Raw genomic sequence first — 19,232 nt, forward strand, 5'->3', positions numbered from 1 at the left:
CCAGGATTACAAAACTGTTAACCATTTCCCTTACCTGCTGATGGTTCTGCAAATGGTGGATAATCAACTTGGAGGCAAATTTGAGAGCTATGGTTTGACCTTCAGGGCTGAGAAAACAAGGCAAAGGACATATCAAAAAGCGAGCTATTTCTGTCATCATTTCATGTCTAGAAGAAAATCAACCAGCTCTTAATTATTTCTGATTATCACTAACGGGTATTTTTCAAGCTGAGCATTTGGAGTTTTTACATTAGAAATCTAGATGTTAATTTCTCAGCTGATATGCAAATGAAATATGCCCTTCCTTTCACACCTCTCATGTTTATTTTCTATTTACATACTTATCACATTTGAAAACAGAACCTTAGTCAAATAAACCAGACATTATTTTAAATTGTGAACAAATGCATCTCTTGAAGCTGGTGTTTAGCTGCAGGAATCTGTCTTCTACAGCTGCTAGAAATGCTCCTAGTGCAAAATATGCCTACTGCCAGCTTCCAAGCCTCCCTGCTGCCTAGCAGGATCTAAGGACATGGCTCTTGGCACTGTGGCTACTGAAGCCTATTCCCACCATGGGGAACGGCAACACCTGAGCAGCAAGGCCTGCTTTACAGCCCTTTCCCTCTACCAGCACCAGTCAGTGTTATTTTACCACCAGTATCTTACTTCATCCCAGAAATGACCACTCCCCATCATCAGCATTTGAACTTGAACAATTCAGTGCAAACCAGCAGCAAACATGCACAGCTATAAAATGCTGTTCTACACTCTTTACCCTCTATATTCCACATTTGTAACACTGGACTGCGATGTTTACATGGCTTAAAGAACTATCAGAAACAGGATGTCACACTCTTAGAGCCTGGCCACTGCAAGCCTGTTGGTCCATTCCAGTATGAATGGATGGACACGGCTTCCAGTTCAGCAGGAATTACAAACTGGCTCCACGTGTTCAGTGCTTTCTGCTGACTTTACAGTCTGTACAAGGAGTGCAAACTCTAAGGATTAGGATTAAGCATTTCTGCCACCCCAACAAATTAAATGAGATCTGTCATTCTTGTTATCAACCATCTGCCCATAAACCAGGATAGGAGGGATGGCAGATTCACAGCAAATGTGTGTATGGTTGGATCATTAATACTAATTGTTAATTCCACAGTAAAGTGGGTGTTTCCCAATTACCATTCAGGAAGAACTATGCTCAATGGCTATCACAGGACAGCCAGAGTAACTTCTTGTTTCAGGAACTATAGTATTGGACATTTACAGAGTGCTAGTATGACTTATGGGCCTTTTAAATAATTCAGATAAAGGTCTTACTTCTCTGAAAAATTCTCAAGAACCCACTTTATTAAAAAAGCCACACTCTCTTTTCTGAAACACAGATTTCTAAATGAAAGGGCAGTCCCAAACCAATATATTAATGTTCAATGTTGCAAGTTTTTAAAATATAAGTATTTCAACATGCATGACAGACCATACCTGCTGGAAATATCTGCAAGGTTTAAACTCCAGGTTAAGAGCTCATTTGGATTCATTTTTATAGAGCATTCAGTCTTTGGAAGCACATTTCTGAGATCCATATTATAAAGAATTTCCAGCACCTGCAGACACAATTCACAAAAAAAGAATTTACAGACAGTCTCAACAGGAATGTGCACATTTGAGGTCAGTAAAACAGTGACTTAAGCTCCCCTCCAAGAACACAAGGATTCTCTCTGGACAGTTCTAAGAAAGCAAAGACAAAGTTCGTGCTTTTACACAAGAACATCTGTTACAAAATTATTGCACAGCTCCTGTTCAGTGTAAAAAACATCCCAACTACTATTTAAAAAGCATAATGCATGTTTGAAATGTATTTTTGAAAGTTACAAGTGTAATCTAAAAATTAAAAACATAGTTTACTGAAAACATATAAAATGTCAATAAAAAAGCACCCTCTTACCTTGCAAAAACACTGGGGATTTGTTTCCTTCAGAGCCATTGTGAGAAGAGTGTCTTCCAAATCAGTGAGTAAACCTAATACACCTCCTCTTCCTTCTGCAACCTGCTTGGAATTCATTTGTTTCAGCCACAGCAGTATTGCTTCCAATGCCAGCAGACGCACTTCATGGAACTCGCAGTGCAGGAGAAGAGCTACTGACAGTGAGGGCTTGGCCATTCCCTCTGCAGCAGCTGAGCCACAGCTCTGGATGTCAGGACCTGCAGTCACTGACAGCACTGATATGACAAGTTTGGTGATGCTCTGCAGATACTGTATCAGCCCTGGTACTGCAGATGGGTAGGGAATACCAGACACCAATTCCGAATCTGAAATGACTCTGTTCATCTCTTCCCAAAAGTCAAGAAATTGCATTCCTGGAATGAGAGTAACACTTAGTAAAGTGACCAAGTAGGTGGTGTTACCATCTGCTCCAGACCATGAAGTTGACAAATATCAGGTATGCAAAAGGTATCATAAGGTAAATTCAGGCATGAAATGAAAATCAGAGTTCTCCTTCATTTTAAACGGATTCCAAATTATAAAAAAGCTTTGCTAGATATCACATGTATTCATATTTAAATCAAAAGAAAACAAGAACACAAAGTTTTCTGAGGACTATGATTGTTCAGCACTTGAGCTGAAAGTTTGAAACGACTTTAAAAATATTGTGGTACCTTGCAGATTGCCTGCAATCTTTACTAGTTACATCTGTTTGCTAATTATTTCTTTAAATCGAGCTACTAAAACAATATTGCACATTGTACAAGCTTGTCATTTATACCACTGTAGAAAGTGATTAACAGAAATAAACTATTAAATATATGTGGAGAAAAATGAAGATAGTTAGCTCTAAAATCAGAGACCAGACTGAACAAAGTGCTCTCTGTCAGACTACTCAGCTGCAACTGAAATCAGGAGAAATCATGACACAGGCCATTCTGATAACACTGAAAATCTCACGCCTTCATAGTTTTAGTCAGAAAAAAATGCTACTAAGAAGATGCCCCTTCAAGATAAATAGACATGTTCTGTGTGTATCTGTCTAAAGAATTTACTTACTAAAAAACCCAGGATGCTTTTCCTCTTACTAATTTTGAACAGTTAACATAGCTAAGAAAACAAAGGTGCTGCACTGTAACCCCTCTTATGTATCAGCACAGGAACTGTGACCCTTCAGCCATTTGCACTGGTGCAACCCTGCCCACATGGCCCAGCACAGCCTGAGAACCTTCCTTAGTGCTCGGCCACCTCCTGGAGCGAACAAAGAGGCCACTGCCACCTGTGGTGCCAGAGGGTTTCAGGCTTTAGCAGGGCTGGCAATGTATGCACAAAATGAAAGAAGAAAGTTATCAATGGTCCTATCTCACAACAATGGACTGAAGTACTCTTGTGCCTTGAGTTCAGCCTTCTTCTCCACCATCAGTAGCAATGAACCATTTTATAATATTGAAACCATTTTGCCCAGTTCAGTGTCTGTATAGCAAGAAAATGAACATGTCTTGTACTGCAAGAAAATGAACATGCATACCCCACAAAATTCAAATGCAAGTAGGGGAAAATCACAAAAGAACAGAGAACAGTACCACTAGTGCTAGGGGATGTTGGAAGTTTAGGGTTTTTTAAATGTAAAAATGCACTAAAGGTAAACACAAAGATTAAACAAACTTACATTTCTTCAGTATCTGCAAGAAGACAATTCATTGCCATGTAACTTTGCTATTTATAATTATTAAGCACTGCTAAAAGTCTGTCCAAGTAGTTCTACAAAATTCCTGAATTTGACATGAAGTCACAGCACAAATATAGATTCATTTTGTTGCCCATGAAGACATCTCCCTAAGCCTTCTATTTACAGTTAAATATCCTGCCCTTTCATATTCAGATTCTTCCAAAGCCATCCTAATTTGTTTGACATTTACACAGAAAGTTGACATGGTTGTATGCTGTCTAGCACATAAGACAGAACCATTTCTGAGTAATTCTGGACACGCTTCAAAGAAATCTAGCATTTGTAAAAAATTTTCCGACATATTGCCCAACCATTAGCTCTGTCATTCACATTTTCGGTACAGTTTCTTTTCTGAAGGGACTTGATGCAGTCAAAGGAACTCCAGTATCAGTGCAAAGCTGTCTCACAGCATTATCCTCTACATGACACAGCTGACTTCTCATTGCAATGCAAACTTGTATATTTTATTTGCTACGTTTCTAAACCCCCTCCAAACACACTGCTTTTACACACTGGCATCATAGCATAAACTAGCATTAATGCCCGTGTCACACGACACGTATCCAACTGCCAGAATTCCTATATTTCCGAACTGTCTGGTTGCCTTGGAGAGGGATTAGGCCTTCGTCTCAGTCATTACACAGCCTGACTCCACAGACAGCAGTTTAACAACAGAAATAATCCGAGGGAGCTGAAAGGAAAAGGTTCAAGGTCAAACGCCTCAGTTCAAGAAGAGAAACAGCTTCAGTTTCAGAGCACTGCACCCTCTCAGGTTCCTACCTGCTCCCCTCCTCAGCTGCCTTTCAGCAACACACACACCAACCAGCTCAGCTCTTCCAAGCAAGGGTGTATTGTAAGTACAGTGCAAGAGAAACGCTTTTATCTCCTGTCCACGCTGCTGTACACTGAGGTAAGCTGCATGCAACCAGTAAGGGGACAGCTGACAGGGTGGAAGGGTCAAAGCCCCAGAGCAGGGAAAGGCAGAGTAGCATTAAGTGCACACAGAGAGAGACAGAGAGGGAGCGAGAGAGAGAGAGAGAAAAAAATTAGGGGAAGGGGAGAGGGTGTCTTCCATTTTTTTGGTGTCAATGCTGCCAACCTTGCCAGATCCTGCAGCTCAGCATCAGAGACTGGTGACCCTCCCATGGACTCCAGGAGCTGGCCATGCATTGACCTTCCAACTCAACAAACTTCCATTGCTATTTTGCAAGGCCAGCACAACTTCTCTTTATGTTTTCATCTTCGAAGGGGAAAACTACTTTCATATAAAAAACACAGCAGAGCTACTCACTCCCAGAACTACTATCTTACAGAGACTGTGATACAAGAGTCTTTGGCAACAGATCCTCTTTTTCTGTACATACCAAATACTTCTGCTTTGGAAGCCTTCTGGATGACTTCTTTTTTTGCCCATGCAATTGTGAAAGACTGGACACTGTGGCTCATGTATTTTACAGAAAGTCTCTTTAAAACTGGATGTCTCAATGGCAAGGCCATCAGCAAAATAAGACTGTATATTTGCTTAGTCTCAGCACACCAGAAAGCAAATCCTTCTACATTCATCTTGTGCTCCACATGCTCTCCAATGCTCTTTTCTCACACAAATATGCACAAAAGGAAAGAATGCCCCTGTCTTATTACAGTGCAGTGGAAATATTCCTGCTTTCAACTTCATCACTAAGAAATCTTTCCGAGCTTTCATGTAAATGTTTTCTTGTCTGCTTAGCTTTAAGTAAACTCTTTCCTTTGGCTTACATCAAAATATCCAACTAAACCAGAAAACCACACTGGTTCCCAAAGTAAATGTCAGCCTCTGTTGTTAAGATACAGTAACAACATACTTCTATTTACAAACAAACATCACTGTACAGTTTGAATGACCAGCTGCTGTGAGAAGGGAGAACAAATTTTGGCTGACCAAAGAAGGGTCCTGGCAACAGCAGTCTCTCCAGGATGCTGACAGATGCAAAAGAACCCCCAAGAAATAAGTGGATTTAATTTTATTTTTTCCCCCTTAAGGATTGCTTCATTTGTGGGACAGGAAGAATTTCAGCCTGCTTCTAGTACAGGAGACATCTTACCCAACCACTTGGTTCTCTTCATCACCCAACATAAACATCCTCAATCCCTTTGTGTCCCCCACACTGATATATGTACACATCATCTGTGTCACGGCATCTAGGTTTGAGGGACTGTTTTTTAATCCTGCTTGTGATCAACTGATATTCTGCCACGGATATGAAGTAAAATGGTGTTTCACCACCTGAAAATAAAGAGGAAAGGAAGAGGAACAGAATGGAATTAGGAATGGATGAATCTCCAGTTATAAACCTCCTCAAAATTTAGTGGCTCCCAAACCTGCACCCTGCCTGTCTCTCCTCTGCTCTTCCCTGCAGTGGCAGGCAGGACCAATTCAGTCTGTTCCCAGAGTAAGCAGACACACAGAGCAAGGACACAAAAAAGTCCCTGCTCAGGGAGTAACATCCATCAGCTGATGGACAGCTCAGCTGACGGTTCATCTCAGAGGCAGTACAGTCTGTTCAAAAGTGAAAGAAGTAATCTGACTTCTTTCCATATTTGAATCGAAACTTGTTCACCTCCTTGCACAGTTGATACATTTCAGTAGGATTTGGTAATTTCCCAGTGATTATTTAGCTACTCCCAAGTGGACAACTCTCCTGATCACCACATGTACTGTGTGAGGGGCTTCCTTCTCTGCATGTGATTAGCACAGCTCTAGGTATTTGCATGCTCCCAGATAAATATTGAGATTAAATCCCGTGTGCAGGCCTTCAAGCACCCAAACCATCTCCCATGTTCCTACCAGAGGCTCCAGAAAAAAAGAACTAAGCAGGAGAAAAGGAGGGAAGTTACTACCAGCATCAGAAAACTTACTGACACTCTGCAAGGGCAGGCAAAATTTGCAAAAGCAGCAATAAAACGCTGCTGTGCCTGCAGCATATTGTTACGGGAAGGGGCTCTGAGCATCAAAAATCTGGACAGGCATTATTCAACAAGACTTGCAAGAAAGCACAATTGTTTATGAACTGAACTTAAAATCCACTCTCAAACTCCCATCCACAGACATTTGAAGAGATCATATGAATAGGGAGTAGGCTGAGAGGTAACCAGTGCCAAGAAGAGATTTTCCTAGACAAATACTAAGGAAAAGTATTTTCTTTCGTATTTTTCCTTTTTATTAAAAGTGGATTAGGCAAAGTCACTGCTAAATGGAAATAAAACCACAAAGAGAACAGAAAAGTCTGTTTCATTACACAGACATACTAAGGTGACTGTTGATCATAAAAAGGGCATATTTTAAGCAGGATGTTTTCTTTTAAAGACATCTGCAACTTCTTCAACATCAGAGGCTAGGCATCAGAACTCACAATACAATTCAAAACTACAAACATGACTGATTACCAGAATCCAAGGATAATTTATTGTTGAGAACACAAGCATCCCATTGCATTTTGTACAGCATAAGGGAAAGTTTCCAAAGGAAAAAAAGAAGGAGAAAAAACCCAATATTATATCTGGACACTGAAACAGCTATTTTTTTTCTTACAGCTTCTCTCTGGCTCAGCACTGAGTTTTCCAGTATTTTGCATTCATATAAAATCATAAAAGCCCATGGAGACAGTGCAAGTCAGTCAGTGGTACATGTTGGCATCTAAAGAGAACTGATTTTGAAAGGATGAGCAGTCTCTGTCTTCTACGTGGGGACAGAATTTTAACTGCTAACATTAACAAACATGACCAATTCCACTTTCCCCTAGTGTCACTCATTTCATGGAACACCTCCCATGTTCCCTGCTCAACACAGCATTCCAGCAGTATCATGCCTACCTTCCACAACCCTCCTCTGATCACTGTCTCTGCCATCATTCTAAAATCATTTTTACTTTCCTCCTCCTCCACCTGTGTCACAAGTTCTGCCTCCAGTGTTTCTTTGACAGCTGTTGGTGTTGCACATATCCATCTCCTTTCTCCAAAAATTTAGGCTTTTCAGCCTTGATCCACTTGTTTTGTTCTTCTGTCTCACACTAACTTTTGGTCAGTCTTTGGACCACCTCAGCATCCCTCACTTGTTCTGCCTCTGCCATTTTACTGTCCAGGCAACTCCCAGTCACTCCCTGTGTCTTGGACTTCCAACAATGCCACTCAACTTCTTCATTCTTCCACCTCAAATGTAGAAAGGAAAAATGCTTGGTTAGACTACACGTGGTATCTTTTCCTAAATCACAGATTCATCCTGTCTGATGTCCTTTTAAAATTTTTTCTCTTTCAAATCAAACATGAATTTTGAAGCTACTACACTTGACAACAGGCCAAACCAGGCAGCAGACTGACAGCATATATACAGGCTAAAGCAACAACTTGACGGGATTATCTTCAGCAAAAATTTCCTCCATCTCTTCCCTCTTCTGTTCTATATCCTACTTCACTTACGTTGACAGGGCTCTATCAGCAAGTGCCATTTTTTGAAACACACCCCTGGCCAAAATGCGCTTCTATTAGTCAAGTATATTACAGAGCATCCAGTATATTACAGCATCCATTTTTCCCTTCACATGAATGAAAGAATACTACAAGAAAACTTTTTCAAGATGTAAGCAAGAAGGAAAATGTGACCACTCTGTCTTGTGGCATTCTTCATCTGTTACAGAGAGACAGAGCATCCCAGATGTGAGCTTTCACTGCAATTCAACACTCTGTCTCCTGCGAAACCAGCACTGCAGATCACAGTAAGACTCTCATCTTGTTCTGCTTCAAACACCAATTTCCAGAAGATCTGAAAGCAACAATGTCTATGACAGGTCCTCTCAGAAGTTCACATATTCAACAGAGCAATCTTATTTAGTGGGACAGTGCATCACACCAGAGTCCTGTATTCCATCTCTTGCAAAGCCCATCTCTGAGTGCACAGGAAAGCGTGTAACCTCAGCTGCACACATGGATCTGGGGCTCGACAGACCTCTGCTTCCAACTCCTCCTGATCAAAACCTGGGAATTTGCAAATAATCATATACACAGCTAATGCTGGAAATATTCTCACCTGGACTTGGGGTCATTTTTTCCCACCTCAATATGCCTACAAATGTTACTTTATTCCTCTGTAGTATCTGAAGCAGGGTAGAAGTGCCAGAATATCCTCTGCAAGAGGACGGCATTGTTCTCCCATGAGAATGAAAAGGCCCTAGACATCTGTGATTTCTGATCTATAAAAACAGTTAATGTGGAGAAAATACATCAAAAAGGTCTCCAAGAACAAATTCCCTGGATGCTATTAACAATTATTAATAGTGACAATAGACATTAGCTCATCAAATAATCCTGTACTTGTTAAGAACTTTCTTTACTCTCAATAGAGGTAAAAACAGTATTTCTATATTTAAATTTTTTTACTTTTTTAAGGGCTTGCTTCCAACCACAATTGATAACAGAATAAAAATATTTTTAGGTTTATATAGTCTTGGCATTATGTATTGTCTCAGCATATCTGAAAGCCCTCAGGCACATCAGGAACTGAGAAAAAAGTCCTAGATTTTGCCTATCATCTCAAGGAAAGAAAACTGTCTTGTCCCAGTGACATGAATCAGGCAACACTTCCATCCAGTCCAGCAAATAGGAATAACTATGGGTTTTGGGTTGCTTTGTTTTGTTTAAGATAAATAGTCATCATTTAACCAGCAGTAAATTTTTAGCTGAACAAGATGCTTTTGGTATCCATTACTCCCTGCCTTCCTTAGCTGACATTTTAAAGCTGATGTTTTTTGAATTCGTGAAGTAAATTCCCGAAGGGCGATCCTGCACTTTAAGAGACAGATTTTATTAATTGAAAACAACAAATCACTTACAGAAAATAATCATAATGCAGGAAAGACCTAGGCAGAGCTGTACTCTGAAAACCTCTTTGTAATTGTAGCCTCTTTAGACAGGCATAATCAATTAGAAGTGGTCTGATTTTAACCAGTTGCAGGCTCATTACATTGCATTCCCATTTCTGTTGATGAAAATCAGTTTCAGCCTGTGGCCTGGAACTCATATACAGCACTTCCTGGGGCCTCTTAGATAAACACATCAAGAAACAGTTTTATTTGGATTTGTCCCTCACCCTTTATTCATTGAAACAACTTTACAAATCAAGATTAGAACAGAGAAAAATTGGCTCATAACCAGAGATACGCATGAGTAAGATATTTAATATCAGAAAAGTATAACACTTCAATTAATAATCATATCTTTAAAACATTTAAATGGGAGACTCAAAACATTCAGTTTTAACTGGTGAGTTTAGTCTTTTGCTTACTGTGTCATGGGACACTCAGTTTCTATTTAATATAAACACATTACTCCCTCCTTTCAGAAGGGCTTCTTGCCTGTGATACATAAAATTGTCCCAAATGTATCCTCAAGTTTTCAAAACAGTACTTCCAGCCTAAGTTTTTAATCTCTGTAGACAGTGCTTGAAATATGTAATTTTAAACTTATGTAGGAATGAAACTTTAAGTAAAACAGTACTAATGAACTATCCCCAAGCAGAGGGAATCTGCAAAAATAATTGCTTTCCTTCTGCAGAAATTGTACCTTACAGTACCCAGGTTTGCTACAGTTCACAAGAGCTTTGAAAAATAAATGAATTCACTATAGTTGGTAATCCAGCCACAGCATGGTGCAATCCCTCAGGCTCAAAGGGCTATTCATAAGCCAGGGGCATTAAAAAAGGAAGGGAGTTTCCTGGTGTGGAGAGGTCCGTAAAAGCCTTTGCAAATGTGCAGCAATAGTTTAAAAACCAGAACAGACAAAAAAACCCCAAGGATAACTGAAATAGGAAAGAGACTGATAAAGGAAATAAAATGTCCACTAAGCAAGCAAAACAAGGAGCCCTCCCCTGGAGTACTGGCTGTTCCTTCCTAAAAGAAAATATAAAAATAGAGCTGAAGGGTGAGTGACAAGAATAATCAGAAGATGAAAAAAACTTCAGATGAAGAGAACAGAAAAACCAGGATGATTCATACCACCAAGGAGCTGAACAGAGGTACAGGATCATGATTTTAAAACTGTAAAAATTAATAGTCCTAAAAGGATCTCTCTTTTAAAAAGGAGTGTGAAAAAGGAGTATTCAAACTAAAAAAAGTAAAAAGGGTGATGAGCCGAAATATGGTTGAGGGAGGCTTTGGGGGTTGTTTTTGTCTATTTTGTAGTTATGATACACAGCTAGAGTCTTTAACATACTGCAAAGGACCATAACTAAGGCCAATGGCACGAGAGGGTTTTAAAAGCTTTGTTTTGCAGTAATAACAAAAATAAGTAAATATATATTGTAATATAAGAATTGTTGATGGTAGATATAGCTCAGCCCCAGAAAAGCCAGTGAAGAGCCAGGAAAAAATTTATCCCTAGACACATATTCTATTGAAACTGCTTTAGATAAGGTGCTGCATTCCACCCTATAGAGCATGTGGCCTTTGCCCAGTCACTCTGTATGTCTGTCCTTCTGTTGCACGGGCTAGTTCTGCATCAGCCCGTCTAAAGAAGTTTATCTCAGACATCTTCATCACCAATTTGCTCTCCTAACAACTACCACCATTTGAACTGTACATTCATAAGAAATCACATCAATAGCAATTTTAGAATTAGAATGGAACTACATCAACTATAGGTCTAAGCAAAAAAAGCAAAAGGAATTTGTTTTAAAATTAACAGTGCCCACAACATGACTATCTGAAATAAAGAACGGCTCCAGTGACTTAAATGCAGTGTTAAGAATTTTAATGAAATGACAGAACTACTCATTAATTGCCTTCTTGGACTGACAAGGTAATTTATTACTCACTTGTTCATAAGAAATGAACAAAACAGGCTCACAAGGAAGCAACTTACAGCTGACTGAAAGCTGCCTACACACTGGCACACGTGAAAGTGTGTTCCTTCCTCCATACCTTTGTTTTTCTTATTGATCACAGCTTGTTTTGTACTGTTATTAACTATAATCTACATTAAAACCACTGATAGTTATCATTGGTCGTTCAAAAAATCCCCATTGATAAAGAATCAAAATGAAAAAAGAAACTGAAAGAAGTTCTCAGAGCTGTTTTTTATAAAACTTCTAAACACTAGAAAACACTTTCTCTGAAACTACTTCAGGTGTCTCACAAAGGAACATTTCTGTGGCTTCCTGAAAAGGTTAAAGTAGCAATAATCCAGGATTTGGATTTTGGATCAAAAAAACCATTTTGGAACATGGAGAGGATCTTTTTTGTTGCTAGCCATTCTAGGACTAGGGATACTGCAAGATCATCACTGTAAGCCTTGACATGGAGCCATATGTCAGTTTTCTCCTCAAGAAAACCTAGGACTAGCTCTTGAGAAAGCAGAACAAAGGGCCTTCTTCCACAAAGCATCTAAAGGATTCCAGGAGTCAGTAGATACCTTGAGCACAAGTAATATACTATTGTTGATCCAGATTCAACAGAGCTCAGAAATTGATACAGATATTAAATTCAATGTATAGAATAGTACATTTGACTTACCTTGCTTTTGAAACTTCTCCAGGTGAGTACTCAACATCACAAGGACATCAAGATAGGCAGCTCTGGTCACCAAACAAGGATTTAGCCTAAAAAAAATAAATCAAGTGTTTAAAGCTTAAATCCTTATAACCTTATGCTCAGAAACAGCAATAAAACCAACTAGTTTGGCATGTCTATTTTAATTAATGACGATAAACTACTGGTCAAATTAGACTGCATATATAAAATAATTAGGCCAAGTTATCTAAGCTTCACTTCCTGGTCCATTCTGAGTGACAGTCTCCCCTGCAGAAGTGGCAACACCTTCCTCCTCCAGCCATTCCACTAAATGGCAGTGTACACATTTCATTATTACTGGATGAAGCAGCTCCTTGTAGCAGCTACTACGACTCTGTTTTGCTTATAGATAATGTGTGTAACTAAATGCATCAACAAAAAAGTCTTCAGTTCTTTTTGTTACAACTCATAAAAGAAAAACTTCCCTTGCAAGGTACCTGCTACACCTTTTTCATGGCCATAGCTCTCTCACTGTTCTGATGAAGACCAGAGGTGTTCATGTTTTTAAAATTAGGTATTTCTTTTTCCGAACAAGGATATTTGAGATTTTGTATATATAATGGAAATTGGTAAAAAGCTACCTTCTGCTCTACCTTTTCAATTTGCAAGTGAGAAACATCTATTTTCTCTCAAATTAGAAAAATAAAATTAGGTTAACAACTTCATTTTTCTTCATATTACTATCACTGAAACATATTTAGCCATAAAAACTTTTTAAAAATATAACTTAAATGTGAACAAACAGGAAATCTAGCTCAAAATACAGAAATCATTTCAAAGAGCCCAATGGGACTTGTACTAAAACAAAAACTTTCAGAATCATGCAGCACAAGCTTGAAGTATGACTAATTCTGTTCAGTATTTCATTTTTATTTTATCTGGCACGTTCTTTGTATGCTTATCTTGATGTTTGAAACTCTTTCAAAAATTGTTAATTAAAAGTGTTCCAACAAACATTCTGAACTCTAACATCTTTAAAATTCAAGAAAAAAAAGCTTTTTCAAGTAAGATATGTGACTAGATCATGAAAATGAAAGGCTGGAGGTTCTTACATAGTTTGGCCAATGTATTTGCCTATGGAGAGTCAGTCTATGAACCTATTAAAAAAACCCCAGCTTTCGCCAGAAACATTGTTCTCACCTTCAGTAATAAACCCTGCAAGAAGCCTAAAATACTTATGCTTTCTTTTATGGCCTACTATATTTGGCATCCACATAACACACAGTAGAATATGTGCTACCAGGATCTCTCTTTAGAAGAGTTTTTTTTCTCCTTTTGCATAAAAAGAGACCTTTTGGACACTTTCTTACTAGTGAGGTAGTCTAGGTTCATATCTCCCAACTTCTTCATGCTTGTGTCCTACCACTTGCCTTAAAGCACAAGAGCTAACTAAAAGCAGCCTGCTGAGAAGATGCACATCAACAAGAACCAAAGCCTTAAGAAGCCAAAGCAATTTTAATATGGCCTGTTTCTGAGGGGTTGTATTAGGCACACTTTACTTCTATCCATTCTGGTTAAGCAAAGATCTTTCCTGTATCTTGGGCATCCAGCTGCTGCCCAAGTTGTTCTTCTCAAAAGTGTGTGAAAACAGCACCAAGGAACAATCACGGAGTTGGGAGCTCAATCCATGAGAAAACAGAGAGACTGATCAGTCAAAGGCTCAGAAGAAAAACAAACCACAAGAGGTCTCTTACAAATGGATGAAAGCAGCCACAAAAGTTTCCAGCCAATATGAGGGACCTAATAGGTCTACTGTACTTCAGCTTCTTCAAAGAATGGAAGACTTGCTTATCATTCCATGTTTTCAGTGGAAAGAAAACTTCCAACATACAAACTGTGCCCTGGGAAAAACATGGCTGATGCAACTTTTACTGAAGAAGAGGCAACAGCAACACTGGCATGTTTTTTATTCTAGTTCAGCTTTTAAGCACTTACCACTTCTTTTTAAGTATGTGCATATGCATGCTTTGATTCTGAAATGAGATTTTTTCCAGCATAAGACATGCCAAACGTTTGTCCTTGGCTGGTTCTGTTGCTCTGGTGATGCTAGTGAATTCTCATCCATATGTGCCAGACGGACACAACAGGAAATTCAGTTTTCCGAAACCAAGAAATTTCAGTGTTGTTCAGACTGTAGCAGAAAGCTTAGTCTTGAACACAATCAAACTGTGACTTACGTAACAGATCTGACAGCCAAAAATCACAAAGCTGAACATTTCCAATGATGCACTGCACAGTATTTAACACGACCTGTTCGTGCAGAACTTCAGCAACAAGAGTGGGAATAGGACAAGATGTTTCCTTTTTAGCACCAATACCAATAAAGTGATGTTCTCATAAACAAGATTTGAGGAAGTCTGTCTCCAAACAAGAAAGTCACAGGAGTAGCAAAAGGTGGGAACTCCAGACAGCTGTGGAACAGCATTCCTTTTTTCTGTCCAAAACCCCAAAATTTTCATTTCCCTTCCAACCTGGTTAATAATGGAAACAAATAGATCATATGCTCATTTGAGATGATAAACTGTATATGACTCTGAACGAGGTAGAGCTAGAGATGGTTAGGACTCTCATATCTAAGGGTATATCCACCCAGAAATATAAAATAGCTATCAAAACAAGGTTCATACCATTACACATCTAATAGCAGGCTAGTGATGCCAGGGCACAGATCCCTACCTGACTAAAGCAACGCTTCGTGTATGCCAGTCAGTAGTTCAGTGTAACAACAGCACATCTGGAAGTCAAAGAGCTGGCACCAAAGACCAAATGGCCACCTGACACGCTGTGTCCAGATGCCTTAAATGATAATTTTCAGAAGTTCAATTTGTTGCTTTGTGTTTGGATATAGAGCTTACAGCCAGCCTGCTCCTGGAATCTCACTGCGCATAGGAGCTTGCCCCACACTTTCTAGTACTCCTTCACAAAGCTCTCACTTGGAGCTTGGCTGTCCAGGTGGAAATAAAAATCAGGTCACAGGCAACGGCTGCATTGAGTTTCACTAACAGCTAATACTGCAGAATGTTTCAACACATCTGACCAAAGAGAGGTCAAAGGCTGTCTGCTCTGAGTAACATGTGAAACTCAAGCACCATCACAGACTGCACCTGCCAGGCACTGAAAGGAAGAGTCCTGCAAAAGCCAAGAACGGAAAGGATTACTACTTCAGATTACTACTTAGCAAGAAGATACAGAAAAAACGTACTTCTAATTTAATCAAGGAGAACGAAATGATGATGGGAGGAGCTGCTGTGTCCCTACCAGATCATCCTAAGAGGACAGGCTAAGAGAATTGGGATTGTTCAGCTTCAAAAAGACTGCACCCTTCCAGTACCTAAAAGGAGCCTGCAAGATACAGAGACTTTACAAGAGCCTATAGTGACAGAACAAGGGGGAATGGATTCAAGCTGAACGAGAGCAGGCTTAGATCATATATTAAAAAGAAATCCTTTGCTGTGAGGGTGATGAGGCACTGGAATAGGTTGCCCAGAGCTGTTATGCCACATCCCTGGAGGTGGTTCAAGGCCAGCCTGGATGCAGCTCTGAAGAACCTTCTGGCTGAAGGTGTCCCAAGCTCACAGCAGAGGAGTTGAAACCAGGTGATCTTTAAGGTCCCTTTCAACCCAGATGATTCTATGATTCTACAACCATAGAACTCCGCAGAATATACAAAGTCATTGAAAGAACACAAGTCAAAAAAGTTCAAGGGACTGAAGATTTTTAAGAGTTTACACTCTTTTTTTTTTTTTTTTTTGTAATGGCCCAAAGCTCTAGCCTAACAGTATCTTCACTATGATGGAAATAAGTGTCTTTTTTTTTTTTACTATTTTAGGTAGGCCTGGCTGAACAGAAGAAAATCTGAAAACACAGGTGTCAGTTTGCATACCACTGACACTTCATAGCAGATTTCTGGAACAGATCCTGAAAATAAGAGTCTTCCAAACCTACTCAACTTCTTGTCATTAATGCTGAACAAGTAATTGGAGATAGAATAGACAGACTTCTTTGCAATTGCATTTTCAACTCTGGCAGGAGAATATAAAATTAAAAAAGATTTCAAGACACTTGCAGGAGGAAACCTTTTGTTAGCCATCAAGAGTCCAGGGACTTTTTTTCAAAGAAAAAAGTTAATGGAGCTAAAGAGTCCGTTAAAATTGACAGGCTCCCATTCACAGGCCTTTGAAGAGCCTAGGGTAAGCACTTACAGAATATTATATGACCAGAGCAACAAAGAGCTATTTGTTTTCCACAAGGAACTGCCTGGTAGATAAATGAGGAAGCATACCCTTCAGGAGATATCCCCTCTCTGGAGATGTAAATCAGACTGGGCAGGTTCAGAAGCTCCATGTGCAACACTGGGGTTTGCTCCAGCTGGCTTTGACTACCCACAGTAGCAGTAGGGCTGCTTTGATTTCTGCTCTGTCTTTACCTCCACTAAGCACCACTGACTGCAGCTCAGGTCTATGCAACTGAAATCAATCCTAGACTCTCACAGCTTGGAGCTTTACAAATATTATCTTTAAAATGTTTGATTCACCTTTTATAGTTAAGTCATGCTGAATTTGAGGCAGTCACTGGTTTGCTTACTTTGGATGGCAGATCTAACACAAACCAAACTGGCATTTATTGAAGAAATCAGCAATATATGGTCACAGACCTCCTGTGTACTTGGCTCCCACAACCTCATTGCTTCAACTCTATCAGGAACACATGGCTTAACTTTTAAAATTAAGTTTCTCCTTTATTAGTGTTTAGTTTAAACAAGATCAACATTAATGAATTACGAGCAAATTATCTTCTTTTCCAAGAGAAACAACAAGGAGCAAAGAACATGGAAAGCTCACACATTTTCCCAGTGTTCTGACAGAATTGAGGCCAAAAGACAATCTCTTGCTTCTGTAATCAGTAAGGTTTGCAGAGGCTCTTAAACAGCATTTCTGCTTATTAAAGGACACCATTTATAACCATCGAGGATTTCAGTAATAAAGGCAGGATGGTAACAGCCCTTTATAGCAAGTACTAAAGAATTCTGATGCACAACTTCTGCAGATTCTCATTATCTTCCCAAACCCCCAGTTTTCAATGACAGATGACTTAAGAAGCTGACAGCTATTTTGTCGTGGATCATTCCTCTTTTTCCACCTCACTTCAAGATGAGCAACAACAACTGCAACATTAATTTATTACATTTGTTACATAAATAAGACAGATACAAGCTAGTGATTATGAAATCAAAGCGGTTCGTGTTAATGTTTATTGCATTAGCTTTTGGTTATTCTAAAAATTCAATGTTTTCCAAAGAGGTGGTTTATTTTGCTCATATTTTTCCTCATTAGGAAACAGATGTTGGAAAACTATTAGCAGAACAAGCACTATTTAATATACAGCAACTTACAATATTTACTAAAAATTCAACAACATAAAAATCAAAGCATATTTCTTCAAACTCTCAATGAACATTAAGAAATTTCAAATGCAACGTGACAATTAATGTCTCTTAAATAAAAATCCATAATATCTCTTGTGAATGGTTAATTGGATGGAGATTGGTTAATCTCAGCTCCAAACTGTAAAAATTGATGACAAGATTTGGTTAACGAATCAAGCTGATGTAGAACTTTAGTCAAAATTATAGAGCTTACAAAGTCATCTACAAATCTTTGAATTTTGTCCAAAAACATCTCAACACACTCTTAAGTATCAGGGTGAAGACACCAGAGCTGGCAAGATTACAATGGCAGCCCCTTCAAAGGTCAATTCACAGCTACCTTGTGAACAAGAAGAGATTCATCTTAATGACTTGCATGACTGTTTTCATTTCAATTTTCAAAGTGATCAATTAAATAAATGGACTACCTACTGCCTCTCTGGTCTTCAGTGAAAAAGTCACTCTTACTTTAATGCTGTATGTTTCTGGAGTCTTTGGAAAGGCTGAAAAGGACTAAAGTTCCTGGAAGGAAGACCTGTTCTTACGATTAAACTTATCAATATCATTTTAGAAAAACTTCCATATTAAAAGAAACACTGTAATTACTAAACACTGCACTATTCTTCTGTGTAAATAACATGTTATTGTCAAAGAAATTTCTATTTTAGCTGTCAGAAAATAGATCAGCTTGCTGCTGATGAATTTAAACTCCAAATTCTTCTACTTTCTAGCCACCAGTGTTACATACAGTTTTTGATTCTGAGATATAGATAGAATTTATTTCCTGAACATCAAATTCAAGTTAATGCACAATATGCAATTGCACAAATTTTTGTATTTCTGAACTTCATAAACATTTCTGATAAGTCAAAATTTTATGATCATTTGAGGCTGGAATTTCATCCTTAGTTCTACATAAACACAGGAAAGAATTTTGCTTAAGTTGAATACATCATAGCTGGTACTTGGGGATGGGATCTGTGCAACTTCCTATTATGAGTTTCCCACTGTGCCTTTGTCTTCATAATCTCAGCTTTTGTGGCTGGCACACCAGCAACTAAATTTTGGGTTTTATAGTCTAACTTTCCCTCTCTGTCAACTCCCAGCATACTCCTGGCTGAAGAAGGCAAATCTCCAAAAGTATTCCTACTTCTGGTGGCCAGATTCTTCTGATATGTGACCTGCCATTGTGTCAGCTAAAACATCTTCTAAACGCATCAAAAAGTGATGTCTCGAGTCTTGATACAGTCAACTTTACATAATCCTCGAGGGCTGTCCGTGGGGAGCTCTATCCTTGGAGGGTTGCTGATGAACCAGGCCAAGCTGGCTTTGTATACTGACCACATTTCACCTGCAGCGTGATCTGGTAAAGGATCGGCTGTCATTTATGGAGGCGACAAAGCTTATGGAAATCACTCCTACACATACAGCGAGCGCCTGATTGAAAGATTAAATCTCCTCCTGTTGTTTTGGTTATTAGCTTTCAAATTCTGCAGTATA

The 19,232-nt window shown here is 39.0% G+C and overlaps 1 protein-coding gene across 10 annotated transcripts in view; it reads right to left on the reverse strand.

Annotated features, from left to right (window-relative positions):
- The window catches only part of THADA (THADA armadillo repeat containing), a 150,303-nt gene that overhangs the window by 32,486 nt on the left and 98,585 nt on the right, over positions 1-19,232 (reverse strand). For 6 of the 10 annotated variants that reach the window (XM_063390779.1, XM_063390780.1, XM_063390776.1 and 3 more), the window contains 4 exons: positions 12,251-12,336; positions 1,946-2,358; positions 1,483-1,604; positions 35-107 (listed from right to left, as the gene is read on the reverse strand). In XM_063390779.1, the coding sequence (XP_063246849.1) occupies positions 35-107; positions 1,483-1,604; positions 1,946-2,358; positions 12,251-12,336 (694 nt within the window). Of the gene's footprint in view, positions 1-34; positions 108-1,482; positions 1,605-1,945; positions 2,359-5,784; positions 5,977-12,250; positions 12,337-19,232 lie in introns of those variants that run through there. The other 4 variants (XM_063390782.1, XR_010079393.1, XR_010079392.1 and 1 more) reach the window with 2 other exon arrangements.

This window comes from Prinia subflava, chromosome 2, assembly GCF_021018805.1.
Source record: "Prinia subflava isolate CZ2003 ecotype Zambia chromosome 2, Cam_Psub_1.2, whole genome shotgun sequence".
Classification (NCBI taxonomy): Eukaryota; Metazoa; Chordata; class Aves; order Passeriformes; family Cisticolidae; genus Prinia; species Prinia subflava.